Source organism: Eschrichtius robustus, chromosome 4 (genome assembly GCF_028021215.1).
Source record: "Eschrichtius robustus isolate mEscRob2 chromosome 4, mEscRob2.pri, whole genome shotgun sequence".
NCBI lineage: Eukaryota > Metazoa > Chordata > Mammalia > Artiodactyla > Eschrichtiidae > Eschrichtius > Eschrichtius robustus.
The window spans coordinates 43,235,672-43,256,122 of NC_090827.1; the positions used below are offsets into that span (position 1 = coordinate 43,235,672).

A 20,451-nucleotide genomic window follows, 5' to 3' on the forward strand; every position below is an offset into this window, starting at 1 on the left:
GAGATTAATCAACAGTTATTGCATGCATCAGTAATTCACTCTTTTTTATTGCTGAGGAATATTCTGTTATATGTATGTACTATAATTTGTCTATCCATTAACCTGTTAATGGGCATTTTTTTTTTTTTTTTCTAGTTTTGGGCTCTTATGAGTAAAGCTGCTATGAATACACATATACAAGTCTCTTTGGGACATTTGTTTTTATTTTTCTTGTGAATGCTTAGGTACAGAATGAGTGATATGATCAAGTGTATGTTAACTTTTATAAGAAATTGCTAAACGGTTCTCCAAAGTGAAGTCGTTTTTTACGTTTCCTCCAGCAGTGTATGCAAATTCCAGTTACTCTTTACCAACACTTGGTATTGTCAGTCTTTTTAAACTTTAGCCATTGTATTGGGTATATAGTTGTATCTTCTTGTAGCTTTAAATTGCATTTCCTTGATGATTAGTGACGTTGACTATCTTCTCATACACTTACTTGCCATTCATTTGTTTTCTTTAGTGAAGCGTCTGTTAAAATTTTGGGCCATATTTTATTTGGGTTGTTTGTCGTCTTATTGAATTTTAAGACTTATTTATATATTTTGAATACCAGTCATTTGTCAGATACATATCTTACATCTGTTTTCTCCCTATCTGTGGGTTGCCTTTTCATTTTTTTAATGGTGTCTTTCTGAAAAGAAGTTTTTAATTTTGCTGAAGTCCAGGTTATCAGTGTTTCTCTTATTGTTTATGTTTTTTGTTTCCTAGGAAATGTTTGCCTACCCCAAGGTCATTGTTCAGTCTACTAATAAGCCCGTCAAAGGCATTCTTCATTTCTGTTATTAAGTGATTTTTATCTCTAGCATTTCTTTTTGGTTCTTTCTTAGGATTTCTACATCTCTGTTTATGTTGCTCGTCTGTTCATGCATGCTGTCTGCTTTATCCATTACAGCCGTTAGCATATTAATCATAGTTTTTAAATCCCTGGTCTGATAATTCCAACATCCCTGCCATTTCTGATTGTGATGCTTGCTCTGTGATCTCAAATTGTGTTTTTTGCCTTTGGAAGCCTTGTAATTTTTTTCTTTATAGTCAGCCATGATGTATCAGGTAAAAGGAACTGCTGTAAATAGGGCTTTAGCAATGTCTGGGTAAGGTGTGGGAGGAGGGAAGCACTATATAGTCCTATGATTAGGTCTCAGTCTTTTAGTGGGCCTGTGCCTCTGGATTATGAACTTCACAAGTGTTTCTCAGTTTTTCTGTCCTCCCCTTAGGGGGGGACAGGATAGTTAGAGTGTGCTGGGCTTGGGTGTTTCCCTTCCTCATCTCTGTTAGGTGCTGGTTTTACCCAAGAGGTTAGGTTCTGGTTTCTCCTGAGGGTAGGCCTTGTTAAGAACAGAGTGCTCGGTGTATTTCAAAATGGTTTCAATTCTCCACCACTTGCTGGAAGGATGAGGGGGTTTTTCTGCGATATTTGCAGGGGTAACCTGGTCTGGCCCTTGGAAGCAAAACTCAACATTGTGGGACCCTGCTTATGACTGGGTCCCCCTGGAGTCTTTAATTCTCACAGTTGTCCACACTGAGCCTCCAGCAGCTCATCGATTACAGTTCAGGTTTTCCTACCCCAGCACTGGTTCCTGAGGTGGTTTTTGCTGCGGTGAGCCATGGCTCCCTGCATTTGCCTGTCTCTCCAATTTTGGGAGTAGCGGTGTGCCCTGTGTCTCCCCTTTTACGAATCCAAGAAAAGTTGATTTTTTTAGTCTGTTCAGCTTCTTACTTGTTGTTAGAATGAAGTGGTGACTCCCAAGCTCCTTCCATGCAGAAACGAAACCGGAAGTCAAGGTCATGACTGAGTACTTCCTCGCACCAAGATTACCACTGTTCTGCCTACAGTCATCATTCCTTATTGGTTTTCTTTTTGAATTGAATCGTATGGTACCTACTCTTTGGGTCTGGCTTCATTGGCTCAACATTGTCTGTGAGATTTTTTGTTTTTAATAGCCGCAGTTCTATTTTATTGCTGTGTAGTGTTCCATTGTATGATTATACTACAGCTTCTTTATCTGTTCTACTGTTGATGGACATTTGGGTTGTTTCCAGTTTTTAGCTATTTTGGATAAAGCTGCTATGAATATTCTTGTATTGTTTTATGATGGACATATGCACTATATTTCTTGGGTATATTTCCTAGGAGTGGAGTTGCTGGGTCATAGGATAGGCATATGTTTAACTTTAATAGTTAAATACTGCCAAAAAGTTTTCCACAGTGATTTTACCAATTTTTACTTGCACCAGCAATGTATGAGAATCCACATACTTGCTAACACTTGGTTTTGTCAGTCTTTCTAAATTTGGCCATTCTAATGGGTGTACACTAGTATCTGATTTGTGGTTTTAATCTGCATGACAAGTTGAACTGAATGACTTGTAGATCCTCCCCAATACTAAAGTTTTATGTTTGTTTGTTTGTTTAAAGAGTCTAGTGCCTGCTTATAGCAGTGGTTCTCAATTAGCTGCACATTGGAATCACCTGGTGAACTTTTAAAACTTAAAGTTCCCCAGGTAGTTCTAAGATTCAGAGAGGGTTGAAAATCATTGGCATTTATGGATGAAACAGTCTGTGCCTCTCAGGACTTTGCTGTACCCTTTGGTGAGTGACATGTTCGTCTTTCTCCTTGCCCAAGCCAAAAATTGGGTAGGGGGCAGGGAGGGGGCATGGGCTATCCTACATTCCTCCCCCTTCTTGATCCCCCACAGTCTAGTCACTCTGTAAGTCTCTTACTTTACCTCCTAAAGAACTCTTGAATCTACCTTTTTCCATTCCCACAACCTTAATTTAGATCTTTATTATTTCTTACTTGGACTGTAAAATACCTCCTAAATAGTTCTTCTACTTCTACTCTTTCCTTCTTTCCCTTCAGTCTAACCTCCTACCAGACTGTTCTCTAAAATAAATTGATCAGATTCTTCTGCTTCTTTCTCCCTTATCCCTTTTAGGAGAAGTCCACACTTCTTGGTCTGGCATTTATAAAGTCCATCATGATAGTCTCCTGCATACTTTTCTAGCCTCTTTTGTTATTTTTATTTTTCAAACTTTAAATTTTGATAAAATTTCATACAGAAAACTTAAACTCTTTACCCAGATTCACCAGTCATTGTTTTGTCCCATTTACTTTAATGTTTTCTCTTTATATATATAGTTTCTTCTCTTTTCAGCCATTTGAGAGTGATTTGCAGACATCGTGTCCCTTTATTCCTAAGAACAAGGACTTTTTCTTATATAATCTCAGTACTTTTATCAAAATTAGAAAATTATTTAGGAAATTGATACAGTACTATTATTCAATCCACAGTTGTTCCAGTAATATCCTTTATAGCTATTTTTTTCCTATTTTGTGATCCAGTCCATATTGTATATTGTATTTAGTTGGCATTTATCTTGTCTCCTTTTATCTGCAACAGTTCATCGACTTTTACTTTTCATGAGCTTAAGCTTTTTGAAGTATGCGAGCCAGTTTTTCTACTGCCTACCATCTATTTCCTTGATTTTTGGTCTTTATTATTATTTCCTTCCTACGTCTTACTTTTAGTTTAATTTGCTCTTTTTCTGTTTTCTTAAGGTACAATCTTAGATTGTTGGTTTAAGATCTTCCTTCTATTCAAATATAAGCATTTAAAGCTATAAATTTCTCTCTAAGCTTTGCTTTAGGTGCATTGCACAAATATTGCTATGTTGTGTTTTCATTATCATTCAGTTCAAAATATTTTCTTTCTCTTGTGGTTTCTTCTTTTTCACGTTAATTTTTTAGATGTGTTATTTAATTTCCAAATTTTGGGGGGTTTCCTGCATATCTGTGTTGATTGATTGTAATTAAATTCCACTGTGGTCATAGAACATTCTCTATATGATTTCACTCTTTTAAAATTTATTGAGGGCTTCCCTGGTGGCGCAGTGGTTGGGAGTCTGCCTGCTGGTGCAGGGAACACGGGTTCGCGCCCTGGTCTGGGAGGATCCCACGTGCCGCGGAGCGACTAGGCCCGTGAGCCACAGCTGCTGAGCCTGCGCGTCTGGAGCCTGTGCTCCGCAACGGGAGAGGCCGCAATGGTGGGAGGCCCGCGCACCGCGATGAAGAGTGGCCCCCGCTTGCCGCAACTGGAGAGGGCCCTAGCACAGAAACGAAGACCCAATGTAGCAGTCAATCAATGAATAAATAAATCTTTAAAAAAAAAAAAATTTATTGAGTCTTGTTTTATGGCACGAAATATGACCTGTTTTGCTAAATACATCATGTTCGTGTGAAAATAATATGTATTCTGCCATTATTAAGTTTCCTATTCCATAAATATCAGTCAGGGTGGCTGATGGTGTTCAGATCTTCTATGTCTATGCCAGTTTTCTTTGTCTAGTTGTTCTTTCAATTGCTATAAGAGTGGTGATAAAGTCTCCAAAGATGATTGTGGAGTTGTCTGTTTCTCCTTTTAATTCAGTCAATGTTTGTTTCATTTATTTTGAAGCTCTATTATTGGAACCAACATACACATTTATGATTGTTACATATTCCTGATGAATTGATCATTTTATCATTATGAAACATCTCTCTTCATCTTTGGTAATACTTTAAAAAAAACTATTTTATCAGATATTAGTAAAACCATGCCAACTTTCTTATGCCTACTCTTTGTATGGTGTGTCTTTCTCCATCCATTTATTTTCCATCTATTTATACCTTTGGCTTTAAAGTGCATCTCTCATAGATAGAATATAGTAGGGTCATTTAAAAAAAATATCCAGGTAATTCCCTGGCGATCCAGCGGTTAGGACTTTGCACTTTCATTGCCGAGGGCCCAGGTTCAATACCTGGTTGGGGAACTAAGATACCGCAAGATGCGTGGCATGGCCAAAAAATAAATAAAAAATAAAAATTCCACTCTGACAATCTCTGCCTTTTAACTAAAATATTTAGTCCAATAATATTTAATGCCATTATTGATGTGGCTGATTTTGTATCTACCCTCTTAGTTTCTTTGTTTTTTACTTCTTTCCTCTGTATTTTTTCTCTCCTCCTCTTTTCCTGCCTTTTTATTTATTATCTGAATATTTTAAAGAATTTCACTTTTATTTTCCTGGTAATTTTTTAGTTACACTTCTTTGCATTATACTTCTAGTGGTTGCCATGATTATAGTATACATATTAAACTTTTCATATTTCACTTATAATTAATAATGTACTGCTTTTCTCTTAAAACATAGAAATTTTGTATCCTTTTAGGTCCATATTTCCCTTACCTCCCCCCTTGTTCTTTAATACAGTTGTTTTATATGTATTACATCTAGATACATTGTAAACCACAGAAATGATGTTCTAACATTTGCTTTAAGCAGTTTCATGGTTTATAAAGAAATTGAGATGAAAAGGCAAAAAGAAAAAAAAATGGTTTTTGCATTTACCCAGGGAATTACCATTTCATTTCCTTCTCATTCTTTTCTGAACATCTGCTTTTTCTGTCTGGTTTTATTTCCCTTCAGCCTGAGAACTTCCTTTAGCATTTCTTGTAGTTCAGGTCTGCTGGTGATGAATTCTCTTAGTTTTACCTGAAAATATCCTTAATATCCTCTCTAATTCTTAAAGGATATTTTCACTGGATATAGAATTCTAGGTGGACAGTTTTCTTCTTTTTACCGCAGTGTTCCACTCTCTTCTGGCCTTTACAGTTTCTGATGAGAAATCAGACATTAGTTGGATTGTTGTTCTCTGATAGTAATATTTTTTTTCTCTCTTGCTGCTTTTGAGGTTAGCTCTTTATCTTTGGCTTTAAATAGTTTGACTGATGTACTTTGTGTTTATTCTGCATGCTGTTCATTAAACATCTTGCATGTATAAATGTTTGTCTTTCATCAGATTTGGAAAAAATTGGGCCATTAATTCTCCAGACACTTTTTCTGTACCGTTTTCTCTCTCCTTTTCTTCTGGTATTTTACTTACACATAAATTGGAATATTTAATATTTTCTTACAGGTCTCTGAAGCTCTTTTTCTTTAGTCTTTTTTTCTCTCTGTTCTTTACCTTGGATAATTTATATTGATTTAATTTAGTTTTACTTTACTCTTTCCTGTCATCTTCATTTGGCTAGGTCCATCTAGTGAATATTTTCTTTGAAAAATTGTAGTTTTCAATTCTGGAATCAATTTGCTTCATTTTTACTATGCTGAGATTTCCTGTTTTTTTCACTGAGATTTTTTGATTCACTGAAAATATTTTGTTTTACTTAATTGAAGGTATTATAATAGTGTCTTTTAAATCCTTATCTGTTAGTTCCAATCTCTTGTTCATCTCAGAGCCAGACTAAATTGATTTTCTTTTCCCTTGGGAATTCTGTTTCATTTTCTTGGTTCATTATATACCTGATAATTTTGGATTGTATCCTGAACGTTTTGAACATTGAGATGTGAAGATCCTGGATTCTGTTATTTTTCTCCAGTGAGTATTGCTTCCTTTGTTTTGGCTGATAATTTTCTTGGCTGGACTTGCATTACAAACTGTTTCTTGGGTGGCAGCTCTGGTCTCAATTCAGATCTTTTGGCTTTAGGTGAGCTCAGTCGAGTCTGTTCTGTGCAGGTACCTTGAGGGGTTAGAGATGTGAGTAGACAGAGTTTGGGAATCCCCTTTCTGGATCTTTCCTTTTCAGGATTCCCCCATACCTTTTACTTTTGTGAGCTTAACTTTTCCGCAACTCAGAAGGACTAGTTTTCCCCTGGATGCTCTGGCAGCTACTGGGTGCACAGCATAGATAGGATTTAGTTTTAGGCTAAAAGCCAAGGAGATGGAAACTTGCTTGCATAGCTCCCTATCTCCCCTCCTCCAAGCAAGCATGTGCTCTCCACCAGAGTCTCTTTACTCTCCAGTGCCTTCAATTAATTGCTTCTTAAGTTGTGTTCAGCTTTTACAGTTGTTTTCTGTGCAGGGTTGGGGAGGTTTAGTATAGGGTCTTAGTCCATTAGTTCCAGAAGCAGAAACCTGTACTTGGAAGCCTCCTATTGTGGTTTTCCTCCTACCCTGCTTGCCATCCCTTATAAGTTTCCTTTGCTAGTTCCTCCCATGTCCAAATATTGGGGTGTCCTAGAGCTCAGTCTACAAACCTCTCTTTTCTATCTACATCAACTTTCTAGATCAGAGGTCAAGCCAAATCCATGCCTAGTCATTTATGTATTGCCTGTGTCTGCTTTTGGGCTATAACAGCAGAGTTGAGTAGTTATAACAGAGACCTTACAGCTCACAGAGCCTAAAATGTTTGCTATTTGGCCCTTTATAGAAAATGTTTGTTGACCCGTGTTCTAGGTGATCTTATCCAATCCAAGGGATTTAAATGCCGTCTACACACTGATGACTTCTAAATTTCTTACTCCCAGCTTCAAGCTTTCTTCTGGATTCAGGCTCATATATCCAAGAGCCTAGTAACCTTATCCACATAAACCTTAATATGTCCTACACTAAACTTTAGCTATTTTCTCCATGTTGTGCCCCACCCCCAGTCTTGCCCAGGTCTGTTAACAGCAATTCCACCTTTCCAGCTGTTGGGGCCAAAAACCTCTGTAGTTGTCCTTCACCTCTCTTTTTGCCATCTTTCACATCTGTCTGTAAGGAATTCCAATTGGTTCTGCCTTCAGAATATGCCTAGAATCTAACCACTTCTTACCTCCTCAGCCAATGTCACCTTACTCCAAGCTACCATTATCTCTTGCTTAGATTATTCCGTTAAATTGTTCTCCTTGCTTCTGCCTTTGCTCACTTATAGTTTAATGCAACACAGCAGGAAAAAAGTGATCCTTTTTAAACATAAGTCAGGTCATTTCACTCTTATGCTCAAACCTTCAAGTGGCTTCTCATTTCACTAAGAATAAAATCCAAAGTTCTTATTATGGTCTTTAAAGCTGCACATGTTCTTGCCCTTCGCTGCCTCTCTGACATTTCCTTCTGTTCTCCTCTGGCCCTCAAGCTGCATGGCCTTCTTGTTGTTCCTTGAAAAGCTGAGCATGTTCCCACCTCCTCGTCTTTGTATTTACTATTTCTTCTGCCTGGGATTCTGGACTCCCGGATATCTTTATGGCTCACTCCCTCACTTTATTCAGGTCTCACAAAAATATGATACCTCTTCTGAGGTTTTCCCTGACTACCTTATTTAAAGCAGCACATTCATGAACACATGCCCATTAGCATTTATGACTGTATAACATGTGTATTTATTTATTTGTTTTCCCCAACTAGGATATGAGCTCTATGAGGGTAGGGAGTTTTGTCTGTTTTGTTCACCACTCTATCCTGAGTATCTGATACTGTGAGAGAGCTCAATAAATTGAGCTCAATAAATTAGTAGAACTGATGAATGTATGAATGAGTAATCACCATTCTACCCAAATTGCTTTAGTTGCAGTTTCTAGAATATACTAGACTCTTTCTATTCTGCTCCTATTATTCCTTCTATTTAGAATCTCTCCTTTACTGTGTCCCCATCTGTCATCCTATAAGATTCAGCTTAAATATCACTTCTGATTAAGTCTTCCCTCTGAGTGCTTACCATGTTAAGTGCTTCCCTCTGGTGCTCACCACACTGTAATTATTTTTTACCAATACTTCTAGTTCCTAGAAGCCTAAGATCTGATTTCTATTTCTATTTCATCCCATGCATATTGCATAGAAGATAGTAAATACCTGTTGAATCACCAGCTATTTTTAGGAGGAAGAAAGTAAGAGCATATCTTACAATTTGGAAGAGTGATGATTATTTAGATAGCTAGATCTTAATCTTCCTGATTGGATTAGAGACCAAATACCTAGTGTCTGTACATCTCTTAACCACAAGGAGCAGAAACTTAACTCCAGTAGCCTCAAGTAATCTGGGTATATTGTAAGGAGGCAGTGGCAGTGAGGAAAATAGGGATCTCAAAAGAAGCCAAGATGCTGAGACCCTTCAATGGAAAAAGGAAAGTCTCTTCAACAAATGGCTCTGGGAATACTGGATATCAACATGCAAGTTGGACCCTGTCTTATACCATACACAAAACCAGCTCCAGAATGTATCTAAGACCTAAATGTAAGACCTATAACTATAAAACTCTTAGAAGAAAAGCTTATGATAGTGGATTTGGCAAAGATTTCCTGAATGTGACATCAAAAGCACTGGCAACAAAAGTAAAAATAGACAAATTGAACTGCATCTAAACTAAAAACTTCTATACATCAAAGGACACAATCAACAGAGTGAAAAGGTAGCCTACAGAATGGGAGAAAATATTTGCAAATCATATATCTGATGAGGTTAATATCCAGAATATATAAAAAACTCCTACAACTCAACAATTAAAACACAAATAACCCAATTTAAAAAATGGACAAAAGACTTGAATAGACATTTCTTCAAAGATGAAACACAAATGGCCAACAAGCATATGAAAAAGTGCTCAACATCACTAATCATTAGGGAAATGCAAATCAGAACCACAATGAGATATCTCCTCACAGTTAATAGGTTGGCTACTGTTTTAAAAATGTAAATAACAATTATTGGTGAGGATATGAAGAAATTGGAACCTTTGCGCACCATTGGTAGGAATATAAAATTGTGCGACCGTTATGGAAAACAGTATGGTGTTTCCTAAAAAATTTAAAAATAGAATTACCATGTGATCCAGCAATCCCACTTTGGGGTATATTTCTGAAAGAATTGAAAGCAAGACCTTGAAGAGATATTTGCACACCCGTGTTCACAGCAGCACTATTCACAATAGCCAAGAAATGGAAGCAACCTAAATGTCCATCAGTGGATGACTGAATAAATAAAATGTGGTATATACATACAGTGGAATATTATTCAGCCTTAAAAAGAAAGGAAATTTTGGGGCTTCCCTGGTGGCGCCGTGATTGGGAGCCTGCCTGCCATTGCAGGGGACATGGTTTCAAGCCCTGGTCTGGGAGGATCCCACGTCCCGCAGAGCGGCTGGGCCTGTGAGCCACAATTACCGAGCCTGCGTGTCTGGAGCCTGTGCTCCGCAACAAGAGAGGCCGCGGTAGTGAGAGGCCCGCGCACCGCGATGAAGAGTGGCCCCCGCTTGCCGCAACTGTAGAAGGCCCTCGCACAGAAACGAAGACCCAACACAGCCATAAATAAATAAATAAAAACAAATACTTAAAAAAGAAGAGTAAAAAAAAAAAAAGGAAATTTTGACACATGTCCAACATGGATGAATCTTGAGGATATTATGTAAAGTGAGATAAGCCAGTCATAAAAAGTCAAATACTATATGATTCCATTGATATGAGGTATTCAGATCAGTCAAATTCATAGAAAGTAGAATGATGCTTGCTAAGGGCTCTGGGGGAGTGGGGGAGGGGAATGGAGAGTTGTTGTTTAATGGGTATAGAGTTTCAGTTTTGCAAGATGAAGAAGTTCTGGAGATTGCACAGCAATGAGAATACTATACATAACACTACTGAACTATACATTTAGAAATGGTTAACATGGTAAATTTTACGTTACACGTTTTTTACCATAATAAAAAAAAACCGGAAGATTTTCATAAGGTCATAATTTAGAAACAGAGGAAGATCTAGATACAGATAACACTTTGTCAACAAACTTTGACAAGTTTGATAACACTTGTCAAGTAGAGTTTGTGTATTTTTAAGCTGTGACTTTTCATCAAAATAATTCTACTCTTTGCTCTTCTTGTGCTTTCATTTGTCTTCCCAGTACCCTAGTTGACTGATTTGCTCAGCATTCCCAACTCAAACCTTCAGAAAGAGTCTGATTAGCTCAGGAAATTCCTCTTTCCTCTGTTGCGCAATGGTTTTCTAACCCGGCCTTATCTTGAAACCTGTAGCTTGCAAGGCCTTGTGTCAGGGGTTCTTCTTTGGTTCAATCAGGGGCCACCCCTTAATTGGGGACTGTGAAAGAGACAGTTTCTCTTAGTAGAGATCAGTGGAAGTCTGTAAATATACGCATAAAAGTAGCCAGATATAATTTAAATAAGACATTTCAAATCCTTTTAAAGTAGATACTGCTTTAGAATAATAATAAGGAAGATATAGTGGATGCTATGGTGAGGGGCTCAGTTACCTCCTTTAGGACCAGGGCTGTCCTTCCAGGAGTGATGCCTGCTGAGGGCTCATAGCTGAGTCTCCCCAGGAATTGCCTCTGCCAAAGAGAACTGCCTTGTCCACGATTATACGCCTATCCAGGGGATAGCCTGCATCTAATAACCAGGGGTAGGGATGCGGGGGTACAAAGGCCTGGCCCCTTCCCTTAATTTGGAACAACTTTAAAGAGCCATCTCAGCTTCAGTGCTCCATATACGATTGGCCAAGGCCTATGATATAACAACAGCATTGCAGCTCTGTCCAGTCTTACTACCCTCACTCACTTTAGTGGAGAACCCTACAATAAGTTTCCTGCATTCAGAGACTCTTCCCCCAGAATCCGATCTAAAGCAGAGAAGTTTTTGTTTTCCCCTCTTGAACTTTTGAAATCTTCTCTCTGAAATTTTTTTTTTAATTTTCAAGTCTTACGTGAGATGTTCAGTTTATTAATTCACTCACTAGTTTCGAGCCTGTGGTAAGGTGAACTCTGAAATATGGCATTTTTTAAAACCAGTATTTTTTTAATAAGGTATTTAGGAATGCAAGGAAATAACTGAGTTTTCTGGAAAATGTTTTAAGTGATATTAACAGGATTTTGCCTTATTATAAAAGTTCTCTTTTCATTGGCTTAACCAAGTTCAGTTTGATATTTTAGTCTTTTATTAAAATTGTCTCTATATAATTAAAGTACACTGATTTTGAGATACTTGGTAATTCACTTTTTTTGTTTTGCTCTTTCGACATTTCCCCTTGGTTTGTTTTACTGCAGTGATATCCATAAGAAGTAACGAATGTGTGACTACATGCTCAATGGGTGGGACAAGGGAGAGAGTGAGGGTGGAACATAAATGTATAATGATCATTTTAACACCTTCATAACTACAAATCAGACTTTTGATGTAGCTCGTATCCTTTCCATTCAGTAAACATTTATTGAGAACCCTGGGCTAATCTCTAATGATACAGAGATGGCTATGACTGTCTCTGTCCTCAAGGACCTGACTTTACTGAAAGGGAATGTATTCATTTATTTGCTTAGATTTGTATTCTGTTGCCCTGGGAATACAAAGATGTAGAGATAGTCTATTAAATTTTGTGTTAGACATTAGAAACATTACTATGTATAAAATTTGTCATGGTAAAGAAAAAGAGGTTTGTATAAGGAGTAGAAGTGTAATATAAATGTGGATCTATGGGAAGCAGAACATTTCTAGAGCTTCCAGGAAATAGAAATTTGGCATAGGAAGACCCTAGGATTTATGCAATCTATAACTATTCCAAAAGTTTTGGTTTTAGAGGATCCAAAAGAAAGAGGGGCAGATACTTACTGTTCTAGGTATTTACTGAAGAGTCCAGTCAGTCTCCCAAACTGAGTCAGTGGTACTTTCCCCCAGAGCAGTGCCTACCTTATCTTTTTTTTTTTAATATTCTCTAGAATCTAGTAGAGTGCCTTGCACATAACAAGTTTCACTAAATGTTGGTTAAATTTGTCTATACCAGTGTTTTTCAAAGTGTGGTCTGTAGATCCAAGAATCTTTCAGGCAGCCTGTAAAGTCAAAACTATTTTCAATAATACTAAGACATTATTTGCATTTTTTGATTTTTGTGTCATTTGTACTGTTTACAAGGTAAGGATATTGCCCCCTGGTACCTACAATAAGATCAAGAAATATAAGTTGAATGCAGTTTTAAAGGCCAGATGTGTTTTTTATTATATTAGTATCATGTTTATTACGTAAGGATTAGGTAGGTTATAATTATTTTTAAAAAGGGCTATAATGGTGGCTTTTAAGTGCTATAAACATGAATATAGTCTTTTGAATGTTTGCCTTTTATGATTTGGTGTTATTTATGACTATTTCTTTTCTCCTTTTTTTAGGAGTCTACTATGGCTCAAGAATCTCCAAAAAATTCCGCAGCAGAAATTCCAGTGACTAGTAATGGAGAAGTTGATGACTCTCATGAACATGGCTTTAATAGGGTAAGAACACTTTGCTGTCTCTTAATACAAAGAATCATGATAAGCCCTTAAAGTTGAGACAAAAGTAATAGAGTTTAATATAGGAATATGTTCTTAGATAGGCTGAAATGCCAGGAATCCAGTGTTATTATGGAGGGATGACTAGGTGGGACATGTTAGTGATTTGTCAAGAATAAGCTCCAGACCACTAAAGCATTTAGGCTTTGATGTTACTATCTGCAATTTTATTACATGACCAGAGCAAGAGTATATCTGATGATTTTGGCATATAACTTTATAGAAAATGACTTCATTTTACTTGTGATAAGAAAAAATATTAACTAGATTATCCTTTAAAAAATTGGTACTATCTTATCTCTTTTCTTAGTACATAATTCCTAAGTAGGCTTCTCTTGACTTTGCCGTTCACTTTCTAAAATGGCATATTTGACTCAGTGGTAAATGAAACTTGGGGTGTGTTTAATTTTGATCCGCTGCGCATTTGAAATTGACATTTAATGCATTTTAATGGAAGCATCATGGGTTTAGAGATAATGTGGGTTCAAATTTCAGCTGTGCCATTCCTAGCAGTGTAACCTTGGGCAGATATTTACTTAATCTCTTCTAGTAGTTGTTTTCTAATCTCTCTAAATGAGGTCTTATTTTCATGGAGATATTAATATTAAATGAGATTAAAATAAGTAATATGCCTGATATAGTCCTAGAAATGATAATGATGGTTATCATTTCTGGAGATACTTGAATTAAACATCCCTTTTTATGACATTTGATACATGTGTACAACTTTAAATAACTTTAAAAATATAGTTTTGTATTCTTGAAAAAGTATTGGTTGAAAGATACTTGAATTATTTTACAGCTTAAATCGGCCTCTTTTTACTTCATATGTTTTAAGAATAAAATTCTTTATTTTAGTTTAACAGAAGGTGATATTTTAGATCAAGATTTCTCATTCTCAGCATTATCTACATTTTGAGCCAGGTAAATTCCTTAGTGGAGGGTTGGCCTGTGCATGTAAGGTGGTTAGCTGGATCCCTGGCCTCCTCCTAGTAGATGCCAGTAGCACCCTCCAGTTGTGACAGGCAAAAATGTCTCCAGATGTTGCCAAATGTCAAGGGTAGGGAAAAACCTGCCTCTGGTTGAAAACTACTGTTTTAGATAGATCATTTTAATGGATTTTTAGAAAATTCCACTGAATTTCACTTATTTTTGGCTCAGCAGTCCTTTGGAAGAAACAAATGTGTTTTCAAGCTTGGGATATGTTTATTTTAATTGCAAGTGTTTTAACTCGGTTTCTAAGCATCCATGGCCCAATATAGGGTGACTGACAGAAGAAAGACTTAAGTTCTGAGCACTCAAAGGAAATTTTCACTTTCTGGTATTTGAAAACACTAAGACACACTTGTATATTAAGGAGACTCAAGTTACCATCATTAGACAGTCTACCAATTACTTTATAAACTTCTATTAATTCAAATAATTCGTTATACCAGGATTTTAGTTAATGATTGCTTCATCTTATTTTTGGTAACAGCTCCTTTTTGTGAATTTATTCTGCAAACATTTATTGAGTGTCTGTTGTATACCAGGCATTGGGGATATCATCACAACAAAAATGACAGAAATACCTGCCACCAGGGAGTTGATACTCTAATAGACAGTCTAATGAAACCTTTGAGAAAAATGCAACACATACAAAATGCTGCATTATTTTGGGGATTCACCTGCCATCTTCCATCTTAAGCCTTAAGCCTGTTTTTGTTTTTTTTTTTTTTTTTTTTTTTGAGCTATAGCTTATACATAGTAAAAAGCACAAATGTTAAGTGTAAAGCTCGACAGAACCACCACCCACATCAAGAAGTAGAACATTTCGAGGTCCTGCCTTACCTGGCTCCCTCTTGCCCTCTTCTAAGCAATATACCTCCCTCCCTTCCAGGGTAATTACTACTATAATTCTGTTGTCATTGATTGCTTTTGACTCTTCCTGAACTGCATATACATGGAATCATACAGTGTGTACTCTTTTCTGACTGGCTTTCACTCAACATTATGTCTATAATATTGTTGCTTTGGTAGTATTTAATTCTTTTTCATTGTAATATAGTTTTCCATTGTGTCAATACACCACAATTTGTATATCCATTCTTCAGTTGATGGATACCTAGGTTGTTTCCAGCCTGTGCCTATTATGAATAAAGCTGCTGTGACCATTCTTATACAGGTCTTTTGGTGTACATAATCACCTATTTCTGTTGAGTATATACCCTGAGTGAAATTGCCAAGTCATGGTGATGTTTGGGTTTGGTAGATATTGTCAGCTAGTTTGCTGAGTGATCAAACCAGCTGACAATCCTGACAGCAGTGAATAAATATTGTAGTTATTCCACATCATTACCAATTTTTGGTATTGTCATACTTTTAAATTTTAGCCATCTGATGGAATCATAATGATTATCTTATTGTGGTTTTAACCTGCATCTCCCTGATGACTAATGATATTGAGCATATTTTCAGATTATTATTGACCATTTGAGTATTATCTTTTATGAAGTATCTTTTCAAGTCCTTTGCCCATTTTTCTATTAAGTATATGCCTTTTTCTAATTCATTTGTAGGAGTTCTTTATATGTTCTGGGTATAAGTCATTTGTATGGATGTGTGTATTGCAGATGTTTACCTCCAGTCTGTAACTTGCTTTTGTACTCTATTAATGGTATCTTTAGATGAGCAAAAGTTAATTTTAATGAAGTCCAATTTATTAGTGTTTCTTTACCTTTAATGATTTTTGTGACCCTTCTAAGAAATCTTTGCGTATCCCAGTATCATGAAGATACTCTATCTTCTTCTAAAAGTTTTACTGTTTTACTTCTTACTCATAGGTCTGTGATTCATCTTGAATTTTGTGTATGGCATGATGTAGGGGTCAAGGTTCATTTTCTTTTCTCATATGCATGTGATTTTCATCATTTGTTGAAAAGACTATCCTTTCTCCACATAGGGGCCGTTGCTGTTAATCAGGTGATCGTACATGTGTGGCTCTGCTACTGGGCTGTTTTATTTCTTGGTCTTTTTGTCTATCCTTGCAATAATACCACACTATCTTACCTACTTACTTATTAGAATAATTAAGTCTGGAACAAATACTAGCTTCAACCGTGATACCTGGTAGTTAAATTCCACCAGCTTCATTCTTCTGCAGGGTTGCTTTGTACCTTAAACCTATTCATGAGTCTTTAGTTAAGAACCTTTATTGCCTTTGAGTAGTACTGAAAAGTTTTTTTTAATCCTTTCAAATTTTAACTTTAGAATAGAGTCTTATTAGAGTGAAGTGAATTAAATCATATATCTGTATAAGTTCTTTGCTTATGCAGTCAAAGCCAGTTAACTTGCTGCTTTGTAAGTTTACTTCTTATTTAATGTTTAAATCTCTTTTTGGAGATTCCCCTGTAATGTTATTTCATTTTCTGTTGGGGGGTAAAGAAGGAAAAAAAGAAATGTTGTCCTGGAGCTCTCTTCTTATTGGATGTGAACTTTACCAGTAGGCAAGACTCCTTAGAAGCAGTAATCCACTTCAAACAGTACACCCCACTTTACCTCCCTAAAGCAATTCAACATCATAAAACTTGTTTCTCTTTGTAGCTGCTCTTATGAACAATATATATCATGAGAGTTTCTTACATATTTAATATTCTTTAAAATAAAACTTGGCTATGTGATCCCTTTTAGTTACTATGAGTGAAAACAGTATTTCAAAAGCATCTTTTGACTGTTTTAAGTAAATTACTCTCAAGATCTGTTAGGCATATATTTACCTACATTTTGGCATACTCCTTTATTTTCCTGAGCAATAAAAGGAAAATTGTATTTAACGTCATATTCATATTTCTCTTTTAATATAGATAAAAGTTCATAAGGAAAGTGTGAATAATGTACTGCTTGGCATTATATAGACTAGTAAAGAGATTTCATGAGAAACTAGCTCATAACTAAGGGTATTTTACTAATATACATCTTTTATACATCTTTGATGTTTAAAATCATATAATACACAACATTGTAAATCAGCTATACTTCAATAAAAAATATTGAAAAAATGAAATAAAATAAAATCATATAATGGCTTTTATTTAATGCATACTGCATAATGCACTTTAAAAAGTATAAAGTCTTGTATGAAATTAAGATGATGGCATATTAAGTTGTCATAACTTGGCTGGCCAGTTGGCGTCACTGTGGCCCAGGCAGTGAAATTGTAAATGATTCTGTTCTCCTTTCTGTGTCTCACTGCCGATGTTTCATTTTTCATTTGATTTCCCTTCTTAGTCTCCTACTACGCGAGGCTCTGGTGGACTTTAACTCAACATTCACATTGAAATAGAGAATGTAATGGGAGAATTTGTCCTAGACATTCCCTGGCAGCAGCTTAACATGTGTTAATGTTTCGAGGTTTGTTACTTTTTTTATTAAGATGAGGGGCAGCAGCTATATGTAGAGAGAATAGGATAATAATTTTAGTATTATCTCAGTTCTTTACAGCAAAAATATTTTTGCTTCTAAATAAAAAATAATTGTTATTTTTTAAAGAGTAGTAAAGTTTAATCTCTAAAGAATACAAATTACTCTTTTACTTATAAACTACATATTATTTATAATTTTTTCTGTTATAGTGCTGGTCAAAATATTAGGTTAGAAATGTGCAATTTGTACCATGAGTTAAAGAAGTGAATATTAGCTCCTTGTGAATTAAGTTGAAACTTCTTGTGAATTAAGTTATATTTGGCAGATTTAGAGAAATTACCTTAGTAAATATAGCTAAAATAAAACTTTTCCTGTGGTAGGCCCAAAACTAAAATTCATAATTTAGGTTTTTCCACCTATAGACCTTTTCTCTAGAAAAACCTATATATACACAAAGCTACCAAATCTTGTGTTCAATTTGAAGGAGTTTAGGATCCCTTGAACCTTGCAGGTGGATCCTTAGGTTCCCTGTGTTTTAAATACTCCTGATCTACAAGTTTTGAGTTAAATCACAGGATTTTAATCCAGTAGGAATACCTTGAAGATCCCTGTGTCTCACTACTTCATTTTACAACTGAGGAAAAGGGGCCCTGAGGTTGTGATGGAATTACCCATATTAACTTGCTGTACCAAAAGCTTATGTGATTGACTGTAAGTACAGTGTGGGCAAGAATGCTCATTCATTACCTTATCTCCAGGCCCTGGCAGCAGTGCTGGCACATAATAGATCATCAGGCTTTCATTAAATGTTTAGTGAATGAATGAACAAATGTTAGAACCGGGACTAGAAACACGGTTTCTAGACTTCTATGGAACAACTGGAAGAGATATTATACTCTTAGACTTGACACATCTTTTGTCCTTAATTTTCCACATGCATCATGGTCATCATTGTTGTAGTTGTTGTTGTTGGAAGTTTTGTTGTTTTGGAAGTTTTTATTGTTATTTTTCTTTTACTCTTTAATTCTTTTGTTAAACTAAGTAGTTTCTCCATTCCCCTGTACTTATTAGTCTGGATAACATACTTTAGCAGTCTAAAGAAGACTTGGGAAAGAATATAAGAATAGAAATTATAAGAACCCTTTTTGGAACATATTTCCTCTCCTCACCTTAATGTCGTAACTGTCCATTTATTTATCTGCTTTTCCCAAGAGCTTGGAATCACTCTGTTTAGGGCAGAGATGGTATGTGCGCAGTGCACAGCTTATGGTTCACAGTAGTTGTTCAGTGAAAGAGTGAGTTTCAGTATGACTTAAATTTAACATAATTTCTACTTCAGCCATTCTATCCTAGAGTTTGAGTAGCATCTGATGACAGTTTTTCCCCATACTATATGGTGATACAATATAATGTTTCTGCATTATCTGAAAAATTTAGTAGCTCTGTCATTGGCAGCATTGATTTGATGAGGGCTTTTTCCTAAGGCCAGTTTTTACCAGATGTATATCTTAAGACCCTTTTTAAGGTATGGCAAATGTTTTTCAGGGGTTGTTTAATCCATGCAAATCTAAATTCATTTTAATATTTACTTTTTTAAACTATAGAATATATTCTTAGTGCTATTACCACAAATTAAGTTTTAAAATATATGTGTTTATTATATATACACCTATTAAATTAACTCTGGATTCATATTCCTGTTGAAAATTGTGAATAAGTATAATTTTAAATGAAAAGCTGAAGCCATATGTATCTTAATTATAATTTTTAGATTGCACCTTTATAAACAAATGCTATCATGGATAAGTGTTTTACTATTTAGGAGAAATTGTTTTGAATGTAGTTATATACAAACATTTCCATAGTGATAGTCTTTGAATGAATTCAGCATTTCCTTGATGCAAATTGTTACATCTTAACTTCAGTAGTACTTAGAATCTAGACTTTAGTCTAAGATGCAGGGGTTGGGGTGGAACCAAGAGAATAGACAGTAAACTGCCAGAAGATAGTGATGCTCTAAGTTCTTGTTAAATGTTTGTTGAGTGAATGAGAGGGAAGTGGGGAGAGAGAGAGAGAGAAATGAGATTGAGATTGTGTGTGTGTGTGTGTGTGTGTGTGTGTGTGTGTGTGTGTTGATAAAATGAAGAAAGTAGGTAAGTCAGGAGATTTGCTGTCTTGATCAACTGGAGTAACAGATATGGGAGAAGATTGTGATCATAAAATAAGTTATTAGATTTAAGATTCCAGAAGTGTTGCTTCCTGAGCAATGACAAGATCCAAAGAGTGGCCATGGGAGTTCCAGTTGCTTAAGTAGAATTGGGCATGAAAGATGAAAGGCATTAGAGATGAAGAAGTTAATGAAATCTGAGACTAAAGTGTAGGTTGGGATGTACTGTATTAGTTGAATATATCTTTTATCTGCCGTCACACTCTTTTGGCCCCTTGTCCAACTACAGATCACCAAATCTGAATGAAACTACCAACCTTAGGCTTCCTACAAGCATACTGAGGGGGAAAAAATCATACATCTTTACAGATGGTTATTACTACAACCCATCATTCTGCATCAACATAGGTAGGCAGGCTCATGCAATAGATTTTATTTCATTTTAAGTACTTCACAGTTTGTATTAAAAAAAATAAAGCAACAGACTACATACCGTGCCATTAGTAGAGTACGTTTTTGATGAGCTGTAAAACTCAGCTTAGACACCTTACATTATCACTTTGGAAGTAATTGCAAACTGAACATAGAGTCATTCCCTGAAAGTGTGCCCAATGGCATGCAAAACGTTGGGAACACCCAGGATAATGGTAAAAGTTGGGGATAGAGCAGAAGACCTGGATATGCCAAAGCCCTCATTATTAAAGGGACTGACCAGAAAGAAGGTGGGTGAT

At 36.0% G+C, this 20,451-nt stretch overlaps 1 protein-coding gene across 6 annotated transcripts in view; it reads left to right on the top strand.

Annotated features, from left to right (window-relative positions):
- ARFIP1 (ARF interacting protein 1) overlaps positions 1 to 20,451 on the top strand; it is a 138,863-nt gene that overhangs the window by 29,230 nt on the left and 89,182 nt on the right. For all 6 annotated transcript variants that reach the window (XM_068542636.1, XM_068542642.1, XM_068542640.1 and 3 more), the window contains one exon: positions 12,994 to 13,095. In XM_068542636.1, coding sequence (XP_068398737.1) covers positions 12,994 to 13,095 — 102 coding nt within the window. The remainder of the gene's footprint in view (positions 1 to 12,993; positions 13,096 to 20,451) is intronic.